The sequence below is a fragment of the Scyliorhinus torazame genome, chromosome 13 (genome assembly GCF_047496885.1).
Source record: "Scyliorhinus torazame isolate Kashiwa2021f chromosome 13, sScyTor2.1, whole genome shotgun sequence".
Classification (NCBI taxonomy): domain Eukaryota; kingdom Metazoa; phylum Chordata; class Chondrichthyes; order Carcharhiniformes; family Scyliorhinidae; genus Scyliorhinus; species Scyliorhinus torazame.
Window position 1 is genome coordinate 10,109,458 of NC_092719.1, and position 26,034 is coordinate 10,135,491.

Here is a 26,034-nt window from a genome sequence, read left to right on the forward strand (position 1 = left end):
TCTTTGGGTTGTGGGGGTGAGACCCACGCGGACATGGGGAGAATGTGCAAACTCCACACGGACAGTGACCCAAGGCCGGGATTCAAACCCGGGTCCTCGGTGCGTGAGGCAGCAGTGCTAACCACTGCACCACCGTGCTAACCTGCTCTGTGGATTTAGGACGTTTTTTAATTTCTAAAATGTGATATCTGTCATATTTAGAAAGTTATTTTAAAAATTGTATTTATAAAATGCATTATCTGTCTCTCTGAAAGTGCTTTACAGATAATGAATTTCATTGAAGTACACTATTGATATGTAGACAAACATAGCAGCTTTTTTTGTTTTATTATTACCTCATGCCATGTCATGTGAGTGAATCGATACTTCACCCTCTTCATTGCCTCAACATGCTTGCTGTCATGTGGAACACATAACAACACACCATTTAAAAAATTTGTTCTGAGGATGTTGGCGTCATTGGCAAGGTCAGCATTTCTTGACCACCCATAATTGCCCGTAAGAATACCTTCTCGAACTGCTGCAGTCCATCTGGTGTAATTGCACCCACAGAGGTTTTTCCTGCAGCGGTTTGCTATGCCATTTCAGAGTGTAGCGAAGAGTCATCTGAATTTTTGTGAGTCTAGAGTCACATTCTGGATGGCACCTTCCAACCCTGCAACCTCTACCGCCTAGAAGGACAAGGGCAGCAGATGCTTGAGAATACTATTACCTGCAAGTGCCCCTCCAAGTCACTCACCATCCTAACTTAGAACTATATCGCTGTTCCTTCCCTGTTGCTGGGGCAAAATCCTGGTACTCCCTCCCTAACAGCACTGTGGGTGTACCTACACCACATGGACTGCAGTGGTTCGAGAAGGCAGCTCACCATCATCTTCCCATAGGCAATTAGGAATGGACAATAAATGCTCACCTAATCAGCGAAATCCCAGGAAAGGAATTCAAAGAATCTTGTGGGCCAGATCAGGTAAGGACGATAGATTTACCTCCTTGAAGTATTTAGCAAACTAGGTGGGATTTTAGGAAAATCCAGTAGCTTTGTGATCATTATGAATGAGATGAGCATTAATGCAGATTTAATAATTAGTTAAATTTAAATTCCCAGCACAATATCACGAGGGTCCCGAGACTTTTCACCGCATAAACAAAGACATTCCCTTCTCCCCCCCACCCTCCCCAATTGAACCCGACTAATGTGCGCCAGACTTTTTGTGCTCACTGAATTCACAACTGAAAGTTCCGCCTTTGTCCTCTTCCAGCCTGTGAACAAGCTCTTCAAAGAGCTTAATGTACCTGAACTGGGGGCGAGCGGGTTCCAGGACTGTGATTTTTAAATCATAATAATACCTGCTCCTCACCCTGCCAGCAATTGACAATCCAGCCACATGTCTCCAGAGCATTAACCCAGGTCTCTGAATTACTAGTTACTACTAAACTACAGTCACCGTGACTCATAATGCAAAGTTTGAGTAATTTGAACCTTCACATTTTAGTCAGCAAAACGGCCTTGCCTCATTGATGTCACAGAATATTACACACTGAGGGCAGCATGGTGGTCTAGTGATTAGCACAGCTGCCTCACGGCGCTGAGGTCCCAGGTTCGATCCTGGCTCTGGGTCACTGTCCGTGTGGAGTTTGCACATTCTCCCCGTGTCTGTGTGGGTTTCGCCCCCACAACCCAAAAATGTGCAGAGTAGGTGGATTGGCCACGCTAAATTGCCCCTTAATTGGAAAAAATAATTGGGTAATCTAAATTTAAAAGAATATTACACACAGGCTATATGGGTGAAATATCACGGTGTTTTCTTCCATCTCCCTCACATGTCTATACATTCCCCCTCAGAGGTACAATGGTCACAATAATAGCTTTTCCCCATGTTAAATTAAGCTCAAACAGCTTGCTATTTAAAAAGATATATCCTAACCATGCTCCTTCATTTCTTAGTAACATTAGCAAACTGTTAAGCACCACCATGCCCTCCCCACTAAAACTAAATTACTCATCCAACCAGTTGCAAGAATCATTCCCTTTTCAACCTCTTCATTATTTTAATTGCCTCCATTAAATCTCCTCATGGCTTTTGACGAACCAATGAAAATAATATCAGTCTGTCAAGTCTCTCCTGCAATTTGCCCCAACACTTGAAGCTACTGACGAGTTGAACGAGGAATTATACTTCAACCTCTAACAATCTATGATCTATGAATCCTTGGCCCAAGTGCCAACGAGCGACAAGCTGATCCTCTTTGGTGACTTCAATGCCAGAGTTGGAAAGCGTTATACATGTAGTTGTGCGTAGTGTCTCTTTAAGATCTGAGCCATGTGACATGTGTGACATCATTGGCTACTTTGGGCTTTTGGATAATCTAGCGCCAAATTGGTGTTACATCTTGAATGAACTAGACCACTGAATTAAGTGAAGGCGGAGAACATTCCAAAACCATGAAAAATAGTGGGAAACCTTGGGGTGATGGGCTCTTTTGATGATCCCTTACAGGACTGAAGCCATATTCAGCGAGTTTCCATTATTATATTCAAGCCAACTAAATTTTGGAAGAGACTGAGGTCACTGTATTCTTAAGTACAATCAGAAGCAAAAATGTAATTTGCGAAGAAACTCAGTTCAGCCAGAGAACAGCAGAGATAAGACACATCAAAGACTGTTGAATATATTAGAATATCGTTAATCATTATCGTGGAGAGGTTTTGTTTTCATCGAAGGCATCCATTAGAAGGTGACAATATTTCAGTTTCTTGCAACCCTCAAGCGACTTGCAGAGTTTTGTGCTTTTAGCAGCTTAGGCATATAGGAACAGGAGTAGACCAATCAGCTCCTTGAGCCTGCTCTGCCATCCAATGAGATCACGGCTGATCTAACTCCATATACTTGCCTTTGGCCCATATTCCTTAACACCTTTGCTTACCAAAAAATTATCTATCTCAGGTTTAAAATTAACAACTGATCGAGCATCTATTGCCTTTTGCGGAAGAGACTTCCAAACCTCTATCGCCCTATGTGTGTAGACGTGCTGGGGGCGGCAGGGTAGCACAGTGGTTAGCACTGTTGCTTCACAGCGCCAGGATCCCAGGTTCGATTCCCGGCTTGGGTCACTGTCTGTGCAGAGTCTGCACGTTCTCCCCGTGTCTGCGTGGGTTTCCTCTGGGTGCTCCGGTTTCCTCCCACAAGTCCCCAAAGACATGCTGTTCGGTAATTTGCATCACAGCCTGGTATGGCAACTGCTCGACCCAAGATCGCAAGAAACTTCAGAGAGTTGCGAACACAGCCAGTACATCACACAAACCTGTCTCCCATCCATTGACTCCATCTACACCTCCCGCTGCCTGGGGAAAGCGGGCAGCATAATCAAAGCCCCCTCCCACCCAGCTTACTGGGGCTGGTTTAGCACACTGGGCTAAATAGCTGGCTTTTAAAGCGGACCAAGGCAGGCCAGCAGCACGGTTCAATTCCCGTACCAGCCTCCCCGAACAGGCGCCAGAATGTGGCGACTAGGGGCTTTTCACAGTAACTTCATTTGAAGCCTACTTGTGACAATAAGCAATTTTCATTTCATTTTTTCATTTTCATTTCATTACACACTCTTCCGACTTCTTCCATCAGGCAGGAGATACAAAAGTCTGAGAACACGCACTAACAGATTCAAAAACAGCTTCTTCCCCGCTGTTCCCTCTGCTGCACAATGACATGCAAACTGCTGTCTGAACTAACACGTCCACCACAGGCCCAATTGGTGTTCAGACTGGGGCCAACGCTCTAATTGATCTTCCTTGCTGCAATCTCCATCTCACCTTCAGCAAGCTCCCGACTGGAGTGGAGCTAAACTACAGGACAAATGGGAACCTGTTCAACCTCCGCCACCTGCAGGTCAGATCTAAGTTTGTCCCATCTTCTGTCATTGAGCTGCAGCAGGCAGGCTTTTCTTGCATCTACACACACTCGGAGGCCGAGCTACAATCCATCACTGAGGTGTACGACAGCATGGGCCTCACACAAAAGACCAGTAAGACAAAGGTCCTCTATCAACCTGCACCCACTGCACAGCACTGCCCTGGAGGTTGTCAAACCCACTACGAGACCTTGGACAACGTGGACCACTTTCCATACCTCTGAGTCTACTGTCAACAAGGCAGACATCAATGATGAGGTTCAACACCGCCCTCAGTGTCCCAATACAGCCCCTTTGGTTACCTGAGGAAGAGAGTGTTTGAAGACCAGGACCTCAGACCCAGCACCAACTCAATGATCTACAGGGCAGTGGTGATATCTACCCTCCTGTGTGGCTCAGAGATGTGGACTGTGTACAGCGGGCATCCCAAAACCCTGGAGAGTACCACCAGTGCTGCCTCCGCAGAATCCTGTACATCTATTGGCAGAATAGGCGCACCAATGGCACTGTACTCGCTCAGGCCAACATCCGCAATATTGAAGCATTGATCATGCTCGATCAGCTCCGCTGGGTGGGCCCCATCATCCGCATGAGTCTCCTGAAACAGGTGCTCTTACTCAGAGCTTCGACGTGGCATACGGGCCGCAGGAGGACAGCGGAAACATTTAAAGGACACCCTCAGAGCCTCCTTGAAAAATTGCAACAACCCCACTGATACTTGGGAATCCCTGGCCCAAGACCGCCCGAAGTAGAGGAAAAGTATCCGGGATGGCACTGAACCCTTTGGGTTTCACCTCTGAGAGCCAGCTGAAGCCAAGTGTCGACAACAAAAGGAGCACATGGTATACCGCGCACCCTACTCACCCACCCCTCCAACCACCATCTGCCCCACCTGTGACAGAGACTGCAGGCCACGTATTGGACTCCTCAGTCACCAGAGAACTCATTTTGTTTGCAGAAACAAGTCATCCTCAGCTTCTAGGGACATGATTAAGATGAAGAAGGAATTTCTATCTGAAAGGACAGTGGAAACAAATTCAATAATAGCTTTCCAAAGGAAATTGAACAGAAATTTGAAGGGGAAATATTGGAACAGCGGAATGGAAATAATGGGTTAGCACTTTCAAAGACCTAGCACTGAGATAATGGGCCGAGCATCCTCATTTTCAGCTGTCTGATTTAATGTATTACCCTGTTGAATTGAACAAAAAACAAATTGGCAGCTTTGTTCAAAACAGAATTATTAGCTCATAGAAAAGTAGAGATTGTACAAAGGTCATTCACTCTAGTGAAGCAATTAATTTCAACATCGCAATTTTCAATATTGTGCTCTATTATTCAATTCTAATAGCTAACAAAGCTAGTCCCTGAAGATAAAACTCTTGACAAGTCCTTGACAAACATATTTCAACTAATCAGTGATCAGATTGCACTGGACTGATTTTTGTCTTTGTCTGCGACTTTGATCTGACAACAGAGGTCCTAACAAAATCCTGCCCAATTGGTTTTCGTTGATTGCATAGCCACTGTGCTAATAGAACTTGACCCACAATTCAGATTTTTTGAAATACCAGCAAAGGATGCCTCAAAAAAAAAAGAAAAGCAAGAAATTAAATTATAAGAGGTAACTGGCAAGAAATATAGAAATAAACAGTAAGAATTTCTGCAACGTATAAAAAGGAAGAGAGTAGCTAAAATAAATGTTGGCCCCTTAGAAGATGAGACTAGGGAATTAAACATTGTAAACAAGTAAATGGCAGATACTTTGAACAAATATTTTGTATATACTTTCACAGTAGAAGTAACTAAAGGCATCTCAAGATTAGAAGAAAGTCAGGAGACAATAGGGAGAGAGAAACTTAAAACAATTGCTATCATTAAAGAAAAAAATATTTGGAAAACTAATTGGACCGAAGATTAACAAATCCTCTGGACCTGATGACCTGCATCCTAGGGTCTTAAGGGAAATGGCTGCAAAGGGTGCATTGGTTGTAATCTTCCCAAACTCCCTGAATTCCAAAAGCTATTTACAAAATCACAAATGTAATAAATTAACTCAAGAAAGGAGGGAAACAGAGAGCAGAAAATTATAGACCACTTAACTTATCATTTGTCATTGAGAAAATTGCTGGAATTCATTACTGAAGAAATAGTCACAGGGAATTTAGAAAATCATAATACTATCAAGCAGAGTCAACATTGTTTTATGAAAGGGAAATAGAATTTGAACAATTTATTTGAATTCTTTGAGGATAAAACAAGTTGGGTGGATCAAGGGGAAACAGTAGATGTGGTGCATTTGGATTTCCAAAAGATGCCAAATAAAGATTACTGCCAAAATAAGAGCTCATGGTTTAAGAGTAATATTTTAGCCTGGGCACATAATACTAAATAATCTTTATTAGTGTTGCATGTAGGCTTACATTAACACTGCAATGAAGTTACTGTGAAAATCCCCTGGTTGCCACACTCCGTCGCCTGTTCAGGTACACTGAGGGAGAATTCAGAATATCCAATTCACCTAACAAGCATAATTAGCTAACTAACAAGACACAAAGTCAGGATAAGTGGGTCATTTTCAGATTTGGAAACTATGACTAATGGAATGCAACAGGGACCATTGATGGGGTATCAACTATTTGCAATCTAGGGCAGCACGGTGGCGCAAGTGGTTAGCACAGTTGCCTCACGGCGCCGAGGTCCCAGATTCGATCCTGGCTCTGGGTCACTGTCGGTGTGGAGTTTGCACATTCTCCCCGTGTTTGCGTGGGTTTCGCCCCCACAACCCAAAAGATGTGCAGGGCAGGTGGATTGGCCACGCCAAATTGCCCCTTAATTGGAAAAAATGAATTGGATACTCTAAATTTATTTTTAAAAATCAACTATTTGCAATCTATATTAATAACTTAAATGAAGAGACAGTGCTGCATCACCCTGGGCTAGGGTGTGTTCAATTCCAGCCCGCCTTGACCCAGAGTCATAACTCAATTGAATTAATCAATAATTTGTAGAAAAATACCCAAAGTCTTTGGCCCTTGGCTGCCCAATAATTACAGTCACCAGGATTGTAAATTTTTTTTTTTTTAAATAATATTTTATTGAAAATTTTTGGTCAACCAACACAGTACATTGTGCATCCTTTACACAACATTGTAACAATACAGATAATAATGACCTTTTTTAAATTTAAACCAAAACAACAACAAATAAATAAATATTAAATAACAAAAAATAAAAACTAGCCCTAATTGGCAACTGCCTTGTCTCAGGCCACACCCCCCCCATCCCCCCCATCCCTCCCCCCCCCCAAGTCCTGGGCCACTGCTGCTGCCTTCTTTGTTCTCCCCTATCTATCTTTCCGCAAGATATTCGACGAACGGTTGCCACCGCCTAGTAAACCCTTGAGCCGACCCCCTTAGGACGAACTTAATCCGCTCTAACTTTATGAACCCCGCCATATCATTTATCCAGGTCTCCACCCCCGGGGGCTTGGCTTCTTTCCACATTAGCAATATTCTGCGCCGGGCTACTAGGGACGCAAAGGCCAAAACATCGGCCTCTTTCGCCTCCTGCACTCCCGGCTCTTGTGCAACCCCAAATATAGCCAACCCCCAGCTTGGTTTGACCCGGACTCCTACTACTTTCGAAAGCACCTTTGTCACCCCCATCCAAAACCCCTGTAGTGCCGGGCATGACCAAAACATATGGGTATGATTCGCTGGGCTTCTCGAGCACCTCGCACACCTATCCTCCACCCCAAAAAATTTACTGAGCCGTGTTCCAGTCATATGTGCCCTGTGTAATACCTTAAACTGAATCAGGCTTAGCCTGGCGCACGAGGACGACGAGTTTACCCTGTTTAGGGCATCTGCCCACATCCCCTCCTCAATCTCCTCCCCTAGCTCTTCTTCCCATTTCCCTTTTAGTTCGTCCATCATAGTCTCCCCTTCGTCTCTCATTTCCCTATATATATCCGACACCTTACCGTCCCCCACCCATTTCTTTGAGATGACTCTGTCCTGCACCTCTTGTGTCGGGAGCTGCGGGAATTCCCTCACCTGCTGCCTCGCAAAAGCCCTCAATTGCATGTACCTGAATGCATTCCCTTGGGGCAACCCATATTTCTCGGTCAGCGCTCCCAGACTCGCAAACTTCCCATCCACAAATAGATCTTTCAATTGCGTTATACCTGCTCTTTGCCACATTCCATATCCCCCATCCATTCCCCCCGGGGCAAACCTATGGTTGTTTCTTATCGGGGACCCCCCCAGTGCTCCGGTCTTTCCCCTATGTCGTCTCCACTGTCCCCAAATCTTCAGTGTAGCTACCACCACCGGACTCGTGGTATAGTTCCTTGGTGAGAACGGCAATGGGGCTGTCACCATAGCCTGCAGGCTGGTCCCCCTACAGGACGCCCTCTCTAATCTCTTCCACGCCGCTCCTTCCTCCTCTCCCATCCACTTACTCACCATTGAAATATTAGCGGCCCAATAATACTCACTTAGGCTCGGTAGTGCCAGCCCCCCCCCTATCCCTACTACGCTGTAAGAATCCCTTCCTCACTCTCGGAGTCTTCCCGGCCCAAACAAAACCCATAATACTCTTTTCTATCCTTTTGAAAAAGCCTTCGTGATCACCACCGGGAGACACTGAAACACAAAAAGGAATCTCGGGAGGACGACCATCTTAACTGCCTGCACCCTCCCTGCCATTGACAATGCTACCATATCCCATCTCTTGAAATCTTCCTCCATCTGTTCCACCAACCGCGTCAAATTTAGCCTGTGCAATGTGCCCCAATTCTTAGCTATCTGGATCCCCAGGTAACGAAAGTCTCTTGTTACCTTCCTCAACGGTAGGTCTTCTATTTCTCTACTCTGCTCCCCTGGATGCACCACAAACAGCTCACTCTTTCCCATGTTCAATTTATACCCTGAAAAATCCCCAAACTCCCCAAGTATCCGCATTATTTCTGGCATCCCCTCCGCTGGATCCGCCACATATAGTAGCAGATCATCCGCATATAAAGATACCCGGTGTTCTTCTCCTCCCCTAAGTATTCCCCTCCATCCCTTGGAACCTCTCAGCGCTATCGCCAGGGGCTCAATCGCCAGTGCAAACAGTAATGGGGACAGAGGACATCCCTGCCTTGTCCCTCTATGGAGCCGAAAATATGCCGATCCCCATCCATTCGTGACCACACTCGCCACTGGGGCCCTATTCAACAGCTGCACCCATCTAACATACCCCTCTCCGAACCCAAATCTCCTCAACACCTCCCACAGATAATCCCACTCCACTCTATCAAATGCTTTCTCGGCATCTATCGCCACTACTATCTCCGTTTCACCCTCTGGTGGGGCCATCATCATTACCCCTAACAACCTCCGTATGTTCGTGTTCAGCTGTCTCCCCTTCACAAACCCAGTTTGGTCCTCATGAACCACCCCCGGGACACATTCCTCTATTCTCATTGCCATTACCTTGGCCAAGACCTTGGCATCTACATTGAGGAGGGAGATTGGTCTGTAGGACCCGCATTGTAGCGGATCCTTTTCCTTCTTTAAAAGAAGCGATATCGTTGCTTCTGACATAGTCGGGGGCAGTTGTCCCCTTTCCTTTGCCTCGTTGAAGGTCCTCGTCAGTAGCGGGGCGAGCAAGTCCAAATATTTTCTGTAAAATTCAACTGGGAATCCGTCCGGTCCCGGGGCCTTTCCCGTCTGCATGTTCCTAATTCCTTTCACCACTTCTTCTACCGTGATCTGTGCTCCCAATCCCATCCTTTCCTGCTCTTCCACCTTGGGAATTTCCAGCCGATCCAAAAACTCCATCATTCTCTCCCTCCCATCCGGGGGTTGAGCTTCATACAATTTTTTATAAAATGTCTTAAACACTTCATTCACTCTCTCCGCTCCCCGCTCCGTCTCTCCATCTTCGTCTCTCACCCCCCCTATTTCCCTCGCTGCTCCCCTTTTCCTCAATTGGTGTGCCAGCAATCTGCTCGCCTTCTCTCCATATTCATACTGTACACCCTGCGCCTTCCTCCATTGTGCCTCTGCAGTGCCTGTGGTCAGCAAGTCAAATTCCACATGCAGCCTTTGCCTTTCCCTATACAGTCCCTCCTCCGGTGCTTCCGCATACTGTCTGTCCACCCTCAAAAGTTCTTGCAACAACCGCTCCCGTTCCTTACTCTCCTGCTTCCCTTTATGTGTCCTTATTGATATCAGCTCCCCCCTAACCACCGCCTTCAACGCCTCCCAGACCACTCCCACCTGAACCTCCCCATTGTCATTGAGTTCCAAGTACTTTTCAATGCATCCCCTCACCCTTAAGCACACCCCCTCATCCGCCATTAGTCCCATATCCATTCTCCAGGGTGGACGCCCTCTTGTTTCCTCCCCTATCTCCAAGTCTACCCAGTGTGGGGCATGATCCGAAATGGCTATAGCCGTATATTCCGTTCCCCTCACCCTCGGGATCAATGCCCTACCCAACACAAAAAAGTCTATGCGTGAATAGACTTTATGGACATAGGAGAAAAACGAGAACTCCTTACTCCTAGGTCTACTGAATCTCCACGGGTCCACCCCTCCCATCTGCTCCATAAAATCCTTAAGCACCTTGGCTGCTGCCGGCCTCCTACCAGTCCTGGACTTCGACCTATCCAGCCTTGGTTCCAACACCGTGTTAAAGTCTCCCCCCATTATCAGCTTTCCGGTCTCTAGGTCTGGGATGCGTCCTAGCATTCGCCTCATAAAATTGGCATCGTCCCAATTCGGGGCATACACGTTTACCAACACCACCATCTCTCCCTGTAATTTGCCACTCACCATCACGTATCTGCCCCCGTTATCCGCCACTATAGTCTTTGCCTCGAACATTACCCGCTTCCCCACTAATATAGCCACCCCCCTGTTTTTCGCATCCAGCCCCGAATGGAACACCTGCCCTACCCATCCTTTGCGCAACCTAACCTGATCTATCAGTTTCAGGTGCGTTTCCTGTAACATGACCACATCTGCTTTAAGTTTCTTAAGGTGTGCGAGTACTCGTGCCCTCTTTATCGGCCCGTTAAGCCCCCTCACGTTCCACGTGATCAGCCGAGTTGGGGGGCTTCCCACCCCCCCCCCTTGCCGGTTAGCCATCATCTTTTTCCAGCTTCTCGCCCAGTTCCCACGCGGCTGTATTTCTCCCAGACGGTGCCCCCCGCCCATCCTTTCCCGCACCCACTCCCCCCTTTCCCCAGCAGCAGCAACCCAGTAATTCCCCCCTCCCCCCCCCCGCTAGACCCCCCGCTAGCGTAATTACTCCCCCCATGTTGCTCCCAGAAGTCAGCAAACTCTGGCTGACCTCGGCTTCCCCCCGTGATCACGGCTCGCCCCGTGCGGCGCCCCCTCCTTCCTGCTTCTCTATTCCCGCCATAATTATCATAGCGCGGGAACCAAGCCCGCGCCTCTCCCTCGGCCCCGCCTCCCATGGCCAACGCCCCATCTCCTCTCCCTCCCCACCTCCCCCCATCACCACCTGTGGGAGAAAGAAAAGTTACCATACCGCAGGATTAATCATACAATCCCTCTTCGCCCCCCCCCCCCCCCCCCCCACTCGTCCCACCACTTTGTCCAAACGTTCATTTTCGTAGTCCAATCATTCCAATTTTTCTTCTACAATAAAAGTCCACGCTTCATCCGCCGTCTCAAAGTAGTGGTGCCTCCCTTGATATGTGACCCACAGTCTTGCCGGTTGCAGCATTCCAAACTTTATCTTTTTTTTGTCAAGTACCGCTTTGGCCCGATTAAAGCTCGCCCTCCTTCTCGCCACCTCCGCACTCCAATCTTGATAGACGCGGATCACCGCGTTCTCCCATTTACTACACCGAGTTTTCTTCGCCCATCTAAGGACCATTTCTCTATCCTTAAAACGGAGAAATCTCACCACTATGGCTCTGGGAGCTTCTCCTGCTCTCGGTCCTCGCACCATAACTCGGTATGCTCCCTCAACCTCCAACGGACCCGTCGGGGCCTCCACTCCCATTAACGAGTGCAGCATCGTGCTCACATATGCCCCGACGTCCGCCCCCTCCACACCTTCAGGAAGGCCAAGAATCCTCAAGTTGTTCCTCCTTGCGTTATTTTCCAGTGCCTCCAACCTCTCCACAGATCGTTTCTGGTGTGCCTCCTGTATCTCCGACTTCACCACCAGGCCCTGTATGTCGTTTTCATTCTCTGCTGCTTTCGCCTTCACGACCCGAAGCTCCTGCTCCTGGGTCTTTTGTTCCTCTTTCAGCCCTTCAATTGCCTGTAATATCGGGGCCAACAACTCTTTCTTCATTTCCTTTTTTATCTCCTCCACGCAGCGTTTCAAAAACTCTTGTTGTTCAGGGCCCCATATGAAACTGCCACCTTCCGACGCCATCTTGGTTTCTGCTTGCCTTCCTTGCCGTTGTTCCAAAGGATCCGCTGCAATCCGGCCACTTTCCTCTCCTTTTTCCATCCGTGTCCAGGGGGAACACCCTTCTGGTTTACCGCACGGTGTTTTCAGCCATTAAAATTGCCGTTGGGGCTCCTATCAAGAGCCCAAAAGTCCGTTTCACAGGGAGCTGCCGAAACGTGCGACTCAGCTGGTCATCGCCGCACCCGGAAGTCCCAGGATTGTAAATTTAAGCACAATTACTTTCTATTTATAGCAAGAACTATAATTAAATATTCAGCAAATATAACTAGTTAACTATTATCTAATTCCTAATCCCCCACTTTAACTTGCACCACCCGCCGCCCCCCCGCCCCCCCCCATCATCTACACACACGCACACTCAAGAGAAACAAACACAGAGGGGAAGAAAGAGATGGAAAATAATAAGGAAAAGCATAAAGAGTCTTTGTTTCAGATGGTTGTCTTTAAGCACATCTTGCTTCAACGTAAGCCATCAGGTCGAGGTCTCCATCTGCAGCCTGTAATGGTTTTCACTGTAGATTCATTCATTCAGGTTCTCTGTAGGTTCATGAGGACAGAAATCACGACATTTCTGGAGCTCCTCCTTCTTCAGTGTTCAGGATCCAAATGCTTTCCTTGGATTTCTGAAAATCATTCCACTCGAGTAGGACCCAATCACCACCTGTTGCCGGGCAGAAGATGGCTTTTTGACCAATTCGTTGTCCTCCAGCCAACCAACAGAACCGAATCCCAACCCATCTCTTGGGTGCCACAAAGTCTGAGTTCTCCTGTTTGAAACCTAGCACCTAAGACTATGTTGCAACTTCGGAAATGCCTCATGCTCACTGCTGCTTGATTTAAAGATACGTGTCCATCAAGCATCCATAGAACAAAAATGATAACGGCAAATTAAAGAAAGAGGAAATAAGGGAATCAACAGAAAGGACCCTGACAACAATGTCTTCTAACCATTTTGCTGATGATACAAAAATAGGCTGTAAGGCAAGTTGTGAGGTCGGCACAAAGAATCTGCAAAAGGATACGGATAGCTTTCGTATGTGGCAGAAATTCAGCAGGTGGAGTATATTGTGCGAAAATGTGATATTATTCATTTTTTAGGAAAGCAGCCTGTAATTTAAATGAAGAGAGACTGCAGAATGCTGCAGTACAGAGGGATCTGGGTGTTCCATGAATCACCAAAAATAATAATAATCTTTATTGTTATAGTATGCTTACATTAACACTGCAATGAAGTTACTGTGAAAAGCCGCCAGTCACCACATTCCAGCGCCTGTTCGGGTACACAGAGGGAGAATTCAGAATGACCAAATTACCTAACAACACGTCTTTCGGGACTTGTGGGAAGTCTTCTCTTTTGCAAAGGGGAAATCTCAACTGTGCTGAACATTGTTGAGCTCATGCCTAGAGTACTGTACGCAGTTGGATCTCCTTATTTAATGCGGGATATACTTGAACTGGTAGCAGTTCAGAGAAGGTTTACTAGCTTGATTCCTGGGATGGAGATGCCTTATGAGGAAAGGTTGAGCAGGTTTAGAGTTTAGAAGACTGAGAGGTGATCTTATTGAAGTATCTGAGGTTCTGAAGAGACTTTAATATATAGAGGCTGAGAGGATGTTTCCCCTCATGGAGGGGGGGTCTGGGATTAGGGGGGCACATTCACATAATAAGGATCTCTCATTTAAGATGCAGATGAGGGGGAATTTCTTCTCCCAGATGTTAATTTTTGGAATTCACCACCCAGAGAGCAGTGGAGGCTGGGCATTGAATATATTCAAGGCTGAGTTTTATTTAAACAAGAGTTGGGGGTAATGTGGGGCAGGCAGGAAAGTGGGGCTCAAACCACAGTCAGACCAGTCAAAATGTCATCGAAAAGCAGAATATGTTTGAGCGGTCAAATAGCCAACACCTGTTCCTTCTACTTCTCTGTAATATTCCAATTTGTTCCAATTTATTTTTATGCCTTAAAACCTTTGTTCACCAAAATATTGTCCAGCTCTTTTTAAAAAGATAATGATAAAAAACTACTGTTAACAGAAGTCTGTTGCAAACAATTACTACTCTGCTTTTCTTTTCCAATCTGTAGTTTTACGTGACGCCTGCCAATTTGCACTCCAGCCCATGTGTGATCACGTTTTAGCTTAATAAAACAGCAATGCATTATTTATACTGACTGGAGTTTAAAGATCTGGATCAAGTTCCTGCTCAGTCTTTTCTCTTCTGAAAATAAATGAATTTCTCAACCTTGCGGCCTAGTTGTAAATGCTGGAATCACCCTTTTCTCTCTGCAATGTGCCAATAACCTTCCGAAGGCAAGGTGCCCAAATTTGTCACAATGTTGCAGATTCTTTTTAACTCTTTAGGACAACGAGGCTGAAATGCTTTCCTAAATAATGGATGGGATTGACAGTTTTGCGGATCAAGACGCTTACAATCTCCTCCAGGAGAACAAGGCTCAGAGTGATCAATTCTTCAACTTTGGGAGACTGAGGGGTTGTTACATTGATGTCTCCTTTAAACTGTTTCTTGTACCGTGTCTGAGAAATGGTTATAAAATGGCTGTGTTTATATATATTTTCTCTGCTGATGAAACATATTGCCAGTAGTTTTCCTCTCTCTTTCTCTACCTTCAAATGAGGCTTGAGAAGAGAGCTATCTTTGTTATGGTGTCCCGATCTCTAACCTTGTCCTTCAAAAATAACTTGCACCACTTTATTTCTTTGACAGTCTAAAGCAACTATGATGTGCATGAATTAGATGGAGCTTCCCAGCTTGCCTTCTGAACTTGGTTCACAGCTCGGTTTTTGTTGCTTTGTTGCTAACTAAATTCTATGGGTTTTACTAAGCAGTCCATTGTTCATATGTGTTTTTTGCTTTCCTTAAAGGCTGGTTTTGAAAGACCATGTTGAAAAGTCCGAGATGTTTCAATGTGGTATTTTCAACAGGTTTACAAGATTTAAAAAAAATAGGTGGTTTAATTATCAAATGCCCTTGACATGAATCTGCAACTCGGTCAGTTTCTGCTTCAATAAACACTCATCCGATGTGTATGTTTTCTGTTCCAGAGTGCAGTTTGTCCCACATTAAGATTTAGCTGCCATTCTTGTTTAGAATGGCCGGATTCGCCCGAGTCGATCTTCCCAACACCACTAACGGGTCGCATAGCCTAGTATCCGCATCACATTTAATATTCCAGGAATTTCCCCTCACCGTGACTTAAATGGTAGTAATAGCAAAGGCCCATAATATACTCCTCCAAGATTCACCCAACACTGTATCCCGTCAGAGTCATTTCCGCTTATCGGGTCTGCTGTTGTCAATCAGATGGCCGAAGGGTTGTTTATTCTATTGACTAGAGGTTTTTTTATAGTAACTTCATTGCAATGTTAACGTAAGCCTACTTGTGACAATAATAAAGACTATTATTATTGCCGGTTTTTTTGCTTGAAGAGCGTCATATTTGGAACGTGATCAATGACTTCTGATCATTCAAATAAATTAGACCCTCAAAGATTTCTGTTAGATTTCGCAGTTGCTCAGTACACCCTTGAAGGCATGCTTCCTCTTCGTTCCAGGCAGAAAGCTCTGGAGATTCACTGAATCTGCGTTTGGGTTTTGAGGATCGAAAGATTTGAAAGCATTGCAAACCGTGCACCTCACTGAAGGACATTGGACTGCGGTGAAATCACTTGGCAGAGAGTCTGTCCTGGGATGGGTTTGCTGTTGCATGTATTTAGCAGGAGTGATATAAGGATGGTGTGAGCCCCCCACCCCCACCCCTTGCCCCACATGTCCTGAAGTACAACACGTATTCTGCTTTATTGTATTATACACCTAATCGTCTAATTGCTGAAAGCGATATGCGTTCTCCCAAATCTAAAATGGTCAACGTGTATTATTGCCCACATTCTGATGACACGTTTAATTATGGCCAATCCCCAAGGCCCTACATTGTATAAGTGATAGAACTCCTCGCACCCCCCCCCCCCCCGCCCCGCTTTCTTAAAAACATAAAAATATTGGCTGACTGCAATGAAAGAAACTGACAAATTGATCAAGGTTACCATGAAAGTGTGTTTTGCAGGCTGCTGGGTTTAGTGCATTCAAAGGGTAGGTAGAACAAACGGCCTCACTTCTGGGCGGGTTTAAACCAGTCTGATGTCCAGCATCTGCTGCTCATCATAGAAATGCTGTTACTGAAAAGGGGAAGGGTGGGAAATTGACTAAGAGCGACATCATTTATCTGTTGACATCCTTGCTGTTTAATTAGGCAAATCACTCAAAAAATAAACACGAATGAGCGCCTCTGCTTTGGAGGAGGGGGGGGGGGGGGGGGCGGCGGGTGTTATCTTCGTTTTTAACATCGTCCACCTTTGTGGCGGGTGGATAGATTTTCGCACGCTGCTTTAATAGCTTACTGCGAACACCTTGGTGCACATTTAAAAATAACAAGTGATAAATAGATTCCGTCCACAGTGTCACTGCGTCTGATCGACGCTCCTCAGAGCTGGCAGCGAAGGTGGAAGGGGCCATGGATGCCTTGTCCGCCCCTTAGCATCTTTCCTCCTCCTTGGGATGAATTTCTGTGTGCCTCCCTAATAACCCCGCAAAAACTCCTGCCATTGCTGTTCCACTGTCTTCCCTGCTAGGCTCCTTCTCCAATCAGCTCCGGCCAGCTCCTCCTTCATGGCTTTGTAGTTACCCTTATTTAATTGTAATGCTGTTACATCTGGAAGACACCAGTGGGATGCCAGAGCTCCAGAAGAACCAGGGGGCAGCGGTGAGTGCAGTGACCATTACCAAGGAGAAGGTTCTGGGGAAACTGAAAGGTCTGAAGGTAGATAAGTCACCTGGACCGGATGGACTACACCCCAGGGCCCTAAAAGAGATAGCTGAGGAAATTGTGGAGGCATTAGTGATGATCTTTCAGGAATCACTGGAGGCAGGAAGGGTCCCAGAGGACTGGAAAGTAGCTAATGTAACACCACTGTTTAAGAAGGGAGGGAGGCAGAAGACAGGAAATTATAGGTCGGTGCGGACTGAGTTAGCATGGCTTTGTCAAAGGGAGGTCGTGTCTGACAAATCTGTTAGAGTTCTTTGAGGAGGTAACAAGCAAGTTAGACAAAGGAGAATCAATGGACGTGATTTATTTAGATTTCCAGAAGGCCTTTGACAAGGAGCCGCATAGGAGACTGTTAAATCAGTTAAAAGCCCATAGTGTTAAGAGTAAGATCCTGGCTTGGATAGAGGATTGGTTGACTGGCAGAAGGCAAAGAGTGGGGATAATGGGGTCTTTTTCAGGATGGCAGCCGGTGACTAGTGGTGTGCCTCAGGGGTCTGTGCTGGGACCACAACTTTTTACAATATACATTAATAATTTGGAGGAAGGTACTGAAGACACTGTTGCTACGTTTGCAGATTATACAAAGATCTGTAGAGAGACAGGTAGTATTGAGGAAGCAAGGGGGCCACAGAAGGACTTGGACAAGCTAGGAGAGTGGGCAATGAAGTGGCAAATGAAATACAATGTGGAAAAGTGTGAGATTATACACTTTGGAAGGAGGAATCTAGGCATAGACACTTTTCTAAATGGGGAAATGCTTCAGAAAGCAGAAGCACAAGGGATTTGGGAGTCCTTGTTTACGATTCTCTGAAGGTTAATGTGCAGGTTCAGGCGGCAGTTAAGAAAGCAAATGCAATGTTAGCATTCATGTCAAGCGGGCTAGAATACAAGACCAGGGATGTATTTCTGAGGCTGTATAAGGCTCTGGTCAGACCCCATTTGGAGTATTGTGAGCAGTTTTGGGCCCCATATCTAAGGAAGGATGTGCTGGTCTTGGAAAGGGTCCATAGGAGGTTCACAAGAATGATCCCTGGAATGAAGAACTTGTTGTATGAGGAATGTTTGAGGACTCTGGGTCTGTACTCATTGAAGTTTAGAAGGATGAGAGGGGGTCTTATTGAAACATACAAGATACTGCGAGGCCTGGAAAGAGCAGACGTGGAGAGGATGATTCCACTTGTCGGAAAAACTAGAACCAGAGGACACCATCTCAGATTAAAGGGACGATCCGTTAAAACAGAGATGAGGAGGAATGTTTTCAGCCAGAGGGTGGTGAATCTGTGGAACTCTTTGTGGAGGCCAATTCACTGAGTGTCTTTAAGGCAGAGATAGATAGGTTCTTGGTTAATAAGGGGATCATGGGTTATGGGGAGAAGGCCGGAGAATGAGGATGAGAAAAATACCAGCCATGATTGAATGGCGGAGCAGACTCGATGGGCCGAGTGGCCTAATTCTACTCCTATGTCTTACGGTCTTATGGGGAATTTAGGGAAACTGCTTCTCCAACTAACGGATCCCAACTTGGCAAGCAAGGTGTGACAAGGGGCCCGCAGTTCGAGTCCAGGGAGCAGGCTGGGGGCATGTCACATTGGAAGGGTTAGAGCGCAGAGCAGAGAGCAGAGCCATCTGCTGTACTCCGGCGCGATTGCAGAGCCAGTAGCCAACTGTGAGAGGGGAGGAGGGCAGCTGTCCAAACAGGGGAAGGAGGGGTGGATGAAGGTCTCTCTGATCTGACTGTGGGCCGCCAAGCAACTGAAAGATAAGTGGATCAAGTTGAAACAGATAAACAGACAATACACCCGGTTGTCTGACAGCCTGGATTGTAATCCAAAACATCAACAAAAATATTAAATCGCAACAGCTCGACTGTTGAAACGCGTCCCTGCCCCCTCCCCCCAACACCTCGATAACGTTCGTTCAAAACTATATTTTCTTGAAAACATATAATGGGACGCAGCCCATTCGTCTCTGCGAATATTTGCGCACACTTCTCCCGGGAAAGCTTACACTAAGTGACAATAATTGTCACAAGACTGCGCAGGGTCAGTTTGCAATACAATAAGAAAAAAGCATCAGATTTATCACATAGTCCCGAATTCCACCCGAATTAAACTTCACTGCTAGGTCCGGGTATGTACCCCCTCATTCCCACAGAAATAATGGGGAATATTCAGCCGCTCACTCATCCAGCACTTTATCGATTAGGAAGCTGCTCTGATGTACGAATATTGCAAAGCCAAATACGCCCCTTGATAAATTCCTGTAACAATACATGGCACGCAAATTCGCATAATGAAAATCTTCTGCATTCCCCCGGAAGATGTTTATGATACAGTTTCGTGACAAATTGGAAGAGGGGGATTGGTCGCGCCCCCATTCGCCGTCATTTACAAAAGGAGAACTTATCATGGAGCCACGCAGCCCCGTTATCTGAAACCAGCTAAACAAACGTATCTTGCTATTCTGTTATCTACTTGTTAACAAAATGTTATCAGGCCCCCACTAAACATCAGCATTACTCTCAAAGGCTTTATCAGGAATGAAGTATTGGGTGCCCATCAATTAGTGCAAGGACGTTTATTACATCAAATAGGCAACAGACGCCTTTCTGCGCCGCCCTGTCGAAGTTTTACTAAGAAAACAGGGAGAAATTGTAATTGTCTCCCCCCCCCACCCCCGAATTTTGACAGCGATATAATTCTGAATAAGTTGGGGATCGAACGATAAGAGCAAAGAATAGCAAAAATGAACCATTCTAAAATTATTCAAATGTTTTGTGCAGATAAATCCACCGTAAGCGGCATGTTTATGTTTTACTGACACACTGGCACACCTTGACACAGTGTCCATCTCCCGAAAAATAACACGTTCGCGACAGTCACAGCGCACTGTCTGTTTTGCAAGTCCTGACCGCTTAGTACCGAGATGCATAGAGATCAACATATTGTAAGAATAAATTCAGATACGCGTGTGCGTCTGTGCTTGTATGTCTGTTTGTGTTTCTGTGTATGTGCGTGTACCCGTATGTATGACTGTGTGTGTCTAGTCTGTCTGTGTGTCTGTTGTGTGTGTCTGTGTTCCTGTGCGTCTGTGTGTGTATGACTGTGTGTCTAGTCTGTGTGTATCTTTGTGTGTCTCCGCGAGTGTGTATCTGTGTGGATATCAGTCTGTGTGTGTGTTTGTGTGCCTGTTTATGTGTGCTTGTGTGAGTGTGTGTCTGTGGGAGAGAGTGCGCGTGTGTCTATGTGTGTGTCTATGTGTCTGTGTGTGAGTGTGTGTCTATGTGTGTCTGTATGTTTGTGTGTCTGTCTGTGTGTGTCTGTGTGTGCGTGTGTGTCTGTGTTTGAGTGCGCGTGGGAATGTGTATCTGTGAATCTTATATGTAAAAAACTCCATCAAGCACTAATAAGGGTAAATAATTATATTTATATTCTATCTGAATTTTACAGACTGGTACAACAGGTCATTAAATGGTTGTGTTTAATTCCAGACTTTTTGAACATAATTTCCACACTGTAAAGACCAAACCAACTATTTATTTGCGGTGAATAAACGGATCATTATGCACGAGCGTGCTAAATTACCGTTTGTTTTCCCCTCTGTTCTGCCTTAAAAGGCTGTCACACTTATTTATTGAAAAGATGCAAAGTACATTTGTATTGAATGGGGTTGTGTGTGTATATGTGTGTGACAGGTAGAGGAAAATAAAACCCAGTGTGTAAACCTGTTCAGTGGCCGATGACTTTGTGACGACCTTTTTGAAAATGGCCTATGCATGCGGAATAATGGTCTCCTTACAGACATGGAAATGGCTTAGTCCTATCGCTTTCTCCATGGTAACGATCAAAGTCATAATCTAGGAGGGATAAATGAGTTATGAAAAGGCAGAAGTGAAGACAGGATTAACCCGATCCGCGATGCTGGATGTCAATCAGAGAGTCTTGGCCACAAGAAATACGACGGTCGAATTTGCTTTTCCCTCAATCCTATCGTTTAAGTTAGTTATTTTGGGGAGGGGGGGGGGGGCACTTCACAACCCCAAGGGTACAACTCCTGCACTCTCATCTATTTCTAACGTACGGTGTCAAAGCTAATCTGCCGCTTCCTCACCACTGGCTCCAACCCCTAACAATATGTCATGTAAGCCTTTGAACGACATTAACTCCAATATGCCTACAGATTTACCGCTCATGTATTTATTTAAGATTTATTTAGATCATTTGATGCCGGCGGCAGCAAAATCCAGCTTGATGGCCATCACACCCCGCAGCCTAGACTTAACTCTTTCAGCTCTGTGACTCCAGTATATTGGGGGCAACACAATACAGACATTGCGGCCAATATCGTGCGTTAAGTACCTGTGCAACAAACCCAACATATCTAGAATACACTGGACATGTGAAGACTTTCTGTTCCCCCTGTGTATTTTCCTAATCATAGTTTATGGTATTTTTTTTTAGTATAGTGAATCATTGCCCGGTGATAGATAACGTGAGAGCTTTGCGAATTGAACAAGAAGGAACATATTAGAAAGTCAGTTTTCCAGTTGCGCGAAATGGATGCTCCAAATGTTGCAATGGGTGGAAATACAGCCCCCTGTTCTTCCTCAGTTGGGACAGCGGCCCCTCCACACGAACCGCTTAACACTGGAGAACTGGGAATGTGTGCTTGCTGTCCCAGTCACTTCAATATTCCTCTTCGTTACGGATCGTTGGCAACTCCAGCAAACCCGGGTCCAACACTTCCCCGCTCTCGGGCACCCACTCAGCAGAATGCCCGCACGAATAATTAATTCGCTGGTTCAATCCTTTAAAATATTTAAACTAGACAATGAGTGTGTGTGTGTGCACTTGCCTGTTCGTGTGTTCCAGGGAGCACAGTTGGTTTTCACAGTAACTTCATTGCAGTGTTAATGTAAGCCTACTTGTGACAATAATAAAGATTATTATTATTTGTCTTTTAACAAAATGATGTACACGTATGTTCCAGTTGAGTGTATAAACATTTAATTGCATCTACTCCAATAAATAAACAGCTATTCCGATAATGGATTAAACCCCATGGACCATATAAAGGACTAGGTGTGGGAGTCCATTCCAATATTATCATTTATTTAAGCTCCTTTCTAAAGAATCAGTGACAAACTTCCAAAAATACAATGTTATCGCTCCTGTGTCAATATTAAACTTTCCTCCCCATGAACTACAATATTCTTAATGAACAGGAGCTACATGTGCGGATTTTGGTTCGGTTAATGATAGCATCTAAAATCCTGAAGAGTTTGTGTTTCATGGGGCGGGGGTTCAGTTTATTCCTGCGGAATCCTTACTCCATACACACACACAAAAGTAAACGAAATTCGGTGGACCCCCTCCCTCCTTAGCCATTTGATATCGGGGTCGTTGACACACATTGAGGAGCTCGCAGCAGTAAGTGAAATTAGGACAACTCCTTGCTGTAACCAAAGCCTTGGGAAATTAGGGCGATCAGTAGAATCTGATAGCTTCGAAGTTGGACTCTGTAAAGAGTTGAGGACATTTTAGACGTGCAGAAAGGCAGCTCTCTGAGCAAGCCACCGACAAGCCGCCGCCAGCCGGGGTGTAAACGCTAAACGGCATCTATTTGTTCCAGCGATTGCAGTGAAACCGAGTCCCCCTTTCACTGCAGTCCCCGAATCTCCACAAACAGCCATTCACTAAGCCGCTTAAAGACTCTCTAATAATACTTTAATGAATTCCCGAACGGGGCAAAACTGGAAGCAGTCTGCAAAGAGCGGAGTAAAAATCGCTGCATTGTTTAGTCTTGCACCAATCACAATGTAGCTGATTATTTCACTTTAAAAGAAAAACTTAGTTTATCAATGCTGCACTCCAATGGAGGACCAGACTATGTTTTAAATCTCTGCGACAATTAGATTCACAGATGTCGCAATATTAAATGCATGCTGACACTCTGGTTGCATTAAATATAATTTAAATTCGTATGAATCATGTAAAGGTATTTTAATATGATCAGATAAAGGCAGATTAAACGACAATGGAACATGTATCTGATGCATGTGCGGTGGATGCCATCGACCCCAGGTCGTTTCCACATCCAAGTCCAATTCCTAAATATTTTTAGCAACCTTTCTATTCCGGTGTGAACACTGCTTTTATTTCCCCGTGCTCGTCAAAGTTAACTTGAGCGCCTCTGCTCGCCTCCCAATCGTACAAACTTTTACAGAGACGCACATCATATCATTGAATAATACGTTCCACACATAACTGCTGTGCAAAACAGCATTTCCTCATGCTTATCACCGCGGTTAATAATACATCTAAGGTGTGTTATAAAGGGAGCGGTCAGTTCTTTCTCCTCATATTCCAATGGCCCATGATCTAAGTGATCATGATTCAGATTCTGAAAGAATCTGAGTCCTGAGATCTGCAAGGATCTACAGTTTTGTCAGTTTCAAGGGAGGTGAAATCGATCGGCCAGCGACCTGGGTGGAATCAGTTTGATTTGGAATCGGGGCTGCCAAGAAATGGATTGTCTCCAATATGAGATTGGCTCCCCCTCACACAATGTGTGTGTGTGTGTGGGGTGGGGGGGGGGGGGGGGGGGGAGCCAAGAACAAAGAGGAGGCGACACAATAGTCCTCTACAAGCACTGAGACCCTCGCGAAATATATTTAATCCTCAATTCCTGACTCTAACACAACTATATGTTTTACCATTGTGAGTCTGTATACAGTGACTGACGTCGAATAGCACCTGCTGTGCAATCGCCCTTTGAATCATAGACCACCCTTAGACTGTCAAATAGGGTGAAGTGCCGGCAGGACTATCCGATGATGCTCCAATGCAGATGAATGCCTTTTGTTACAAAAAAAATCAAACACAGTGAAAACTTTGATATCAGAAATCAATTGCTGATGGGTTCATCCTGACGGAGGGCTGGCTTTTGTTTTAAACACAAATAAGATGGCCAGGGTGAGAGGAGGGGGACGGGGGACGAACAAATGCAGGAATTGAGAAGCAGAGGCGAGGGAGACAGGGACATGGAGGAAGATGAGCATCCAGTAATTAAAGTTGCAAATATCATGCAAATTTATTGCTGGCAAATGGACGAAAATGCGGGTTAAATACGTGGAGCTAATTTCAAAATCTGCAATGATTCTGTGGGGTATGGATAATGAATAAACATTTGCTCAAGTGTGGTATTTAACGTGTGGGTGAATGTTTGTGTATATCTCGTGCCAGTGTCGGCGCGACACTTCTTAATTCCGCCGAGTTGACAGAGGGCTAATCGAAGCGGACAAGGTTCCTGAAGATTTTAATTGTTTCAAATGATTCTCCTTCATAAAGTCACTCGCCGTGTATACTGAGCAACACGCACGGGGTCCCGTTACTCGCAGACCTAGCGCGGAATGGCCAATGTCAATGAGACAAATAGGGACGGGCGATTATCATGCAAAAAGCCACGTTAAAATGTGTGTGGAAATGCTGAAGTTAATGGCTAATTATGCAGAGATCGGTGTGTGTGGGGGGGGTGTTCTAGATTACCTTACAGTTCAGCCAGTGCATTTTTACAGCTAACGCCGGCTTTTGAACACATTATTCAATCAGAGAATGAAATACGAACATACGCTTTAAAAATGTGTTTCTGGACGAAAGCTTGTGTGTTAAAAACAAAACGGAGACAGAATTTCTATAGGCTGTTCGTTCTGGCAGGTAGTCAGTGCAAAGGGGGAGGGGAGGTGGTGGTGGGGGAGGGGGGGGGGTGCAAAGCTTCCTCAGCATGATCAATAGATCAAGAAACAAAGAAACAGGGGATCTGCTTCTTCACTGAGCCACAGACTCGTCCAATTTTTAACAAAGCCTATCTCTAGATTTTGCATGTGTTTTGATAATCTTATATATGTTTCACAACAATCATAGGCACCTATGAAGATATCCAAGAGTAATAGGAAACGAGATTCTGCATATAGTTTAATATATAATATATATATATGGGTGTGTGCGTACATATCTTATATGCATATATAGAGAGGGAGAGGCCACAATTAATTTCTGGAACTTCAGTTAGATTTGAGCCGGCTTTTGGGAAGAGCAATGTGATGCTATTTGAGGAGCGCATCAAACGTGTGTTGACTGTTTTCCCCTCAAAAACTGCTTAAATGTCTGCCACAATGGACGAAAATCCGGGGAAGGGAGGAAATATTAGGTGGATTGACCAACCTCGCCATCTAACCCCGCACGGCGAAATATTCGAGCGCGATCCTTTGATGTTTCTCACATTTCCCATTGTTTATTTATTGGTTTCATTAAAAAAATCGGTATTTCTGGCCCCGCAGGCTAATGATGAAAATATCTTGCCGGTGTTTTTTTGGGGGAGAGGTTGTGTATGGGGGGGGGGGGGGGGGGCGGGGGGAGCGTACAATTTCAGGTCGATCTTGTTAATTTCAGGCTGGAAATTGACACACTAATTAAACAGCACTAGAGCACTCAAAGGCAGATTATTGCCCTTATCAGATCTACTGTATTTTCCCAATTAAAATCGCAAGGCATTTCACTACCGAGTGGATGAAAAATAGGGGACTTTACAACAGTGACCATCGCATTTTTACATCAGATTCATTGTGATGTATTAGATGCAAATAAATTACCCGATGTAACAAAACATCGCGAGTTGAAAGGCTGATTATCTGCAGTGCCGAGATAAGGCTGCATTATTTCGAAATCATTATGAATACGACGTTGGCCCTGACTTCTTTCTTAATCAGGCCTTCTTATCCTGGCTCCGTGAGCAGCACAGATAAGGAGCAAGTAATTTATAATTCGCCACTCTTCACT

General features: G+C 45.3%; 1 protein-coding gene across 1 annotated transcript in view; it reads left to right on the forward strand.

Moving 5' to 3' along the window:
- Positions 1-24,200: 24,200 nt before the first annotated feature.
- Positions 24,201-26,034, forward strand: part of gata3 (GATA binding protein 3) — a 23,615-nt gene continuing 21,781 nt past the window's right edge. The window contains exon 1 of the mRNA XM_072470914.1: positions 24,201-24,260. Within this exon, the coding sequence (XP_072327015.1) occupies positions 24,201-24,260 (60 nt within the window). The remainder of the gene's footprint in view (positions 24,261-26,034) is intronic.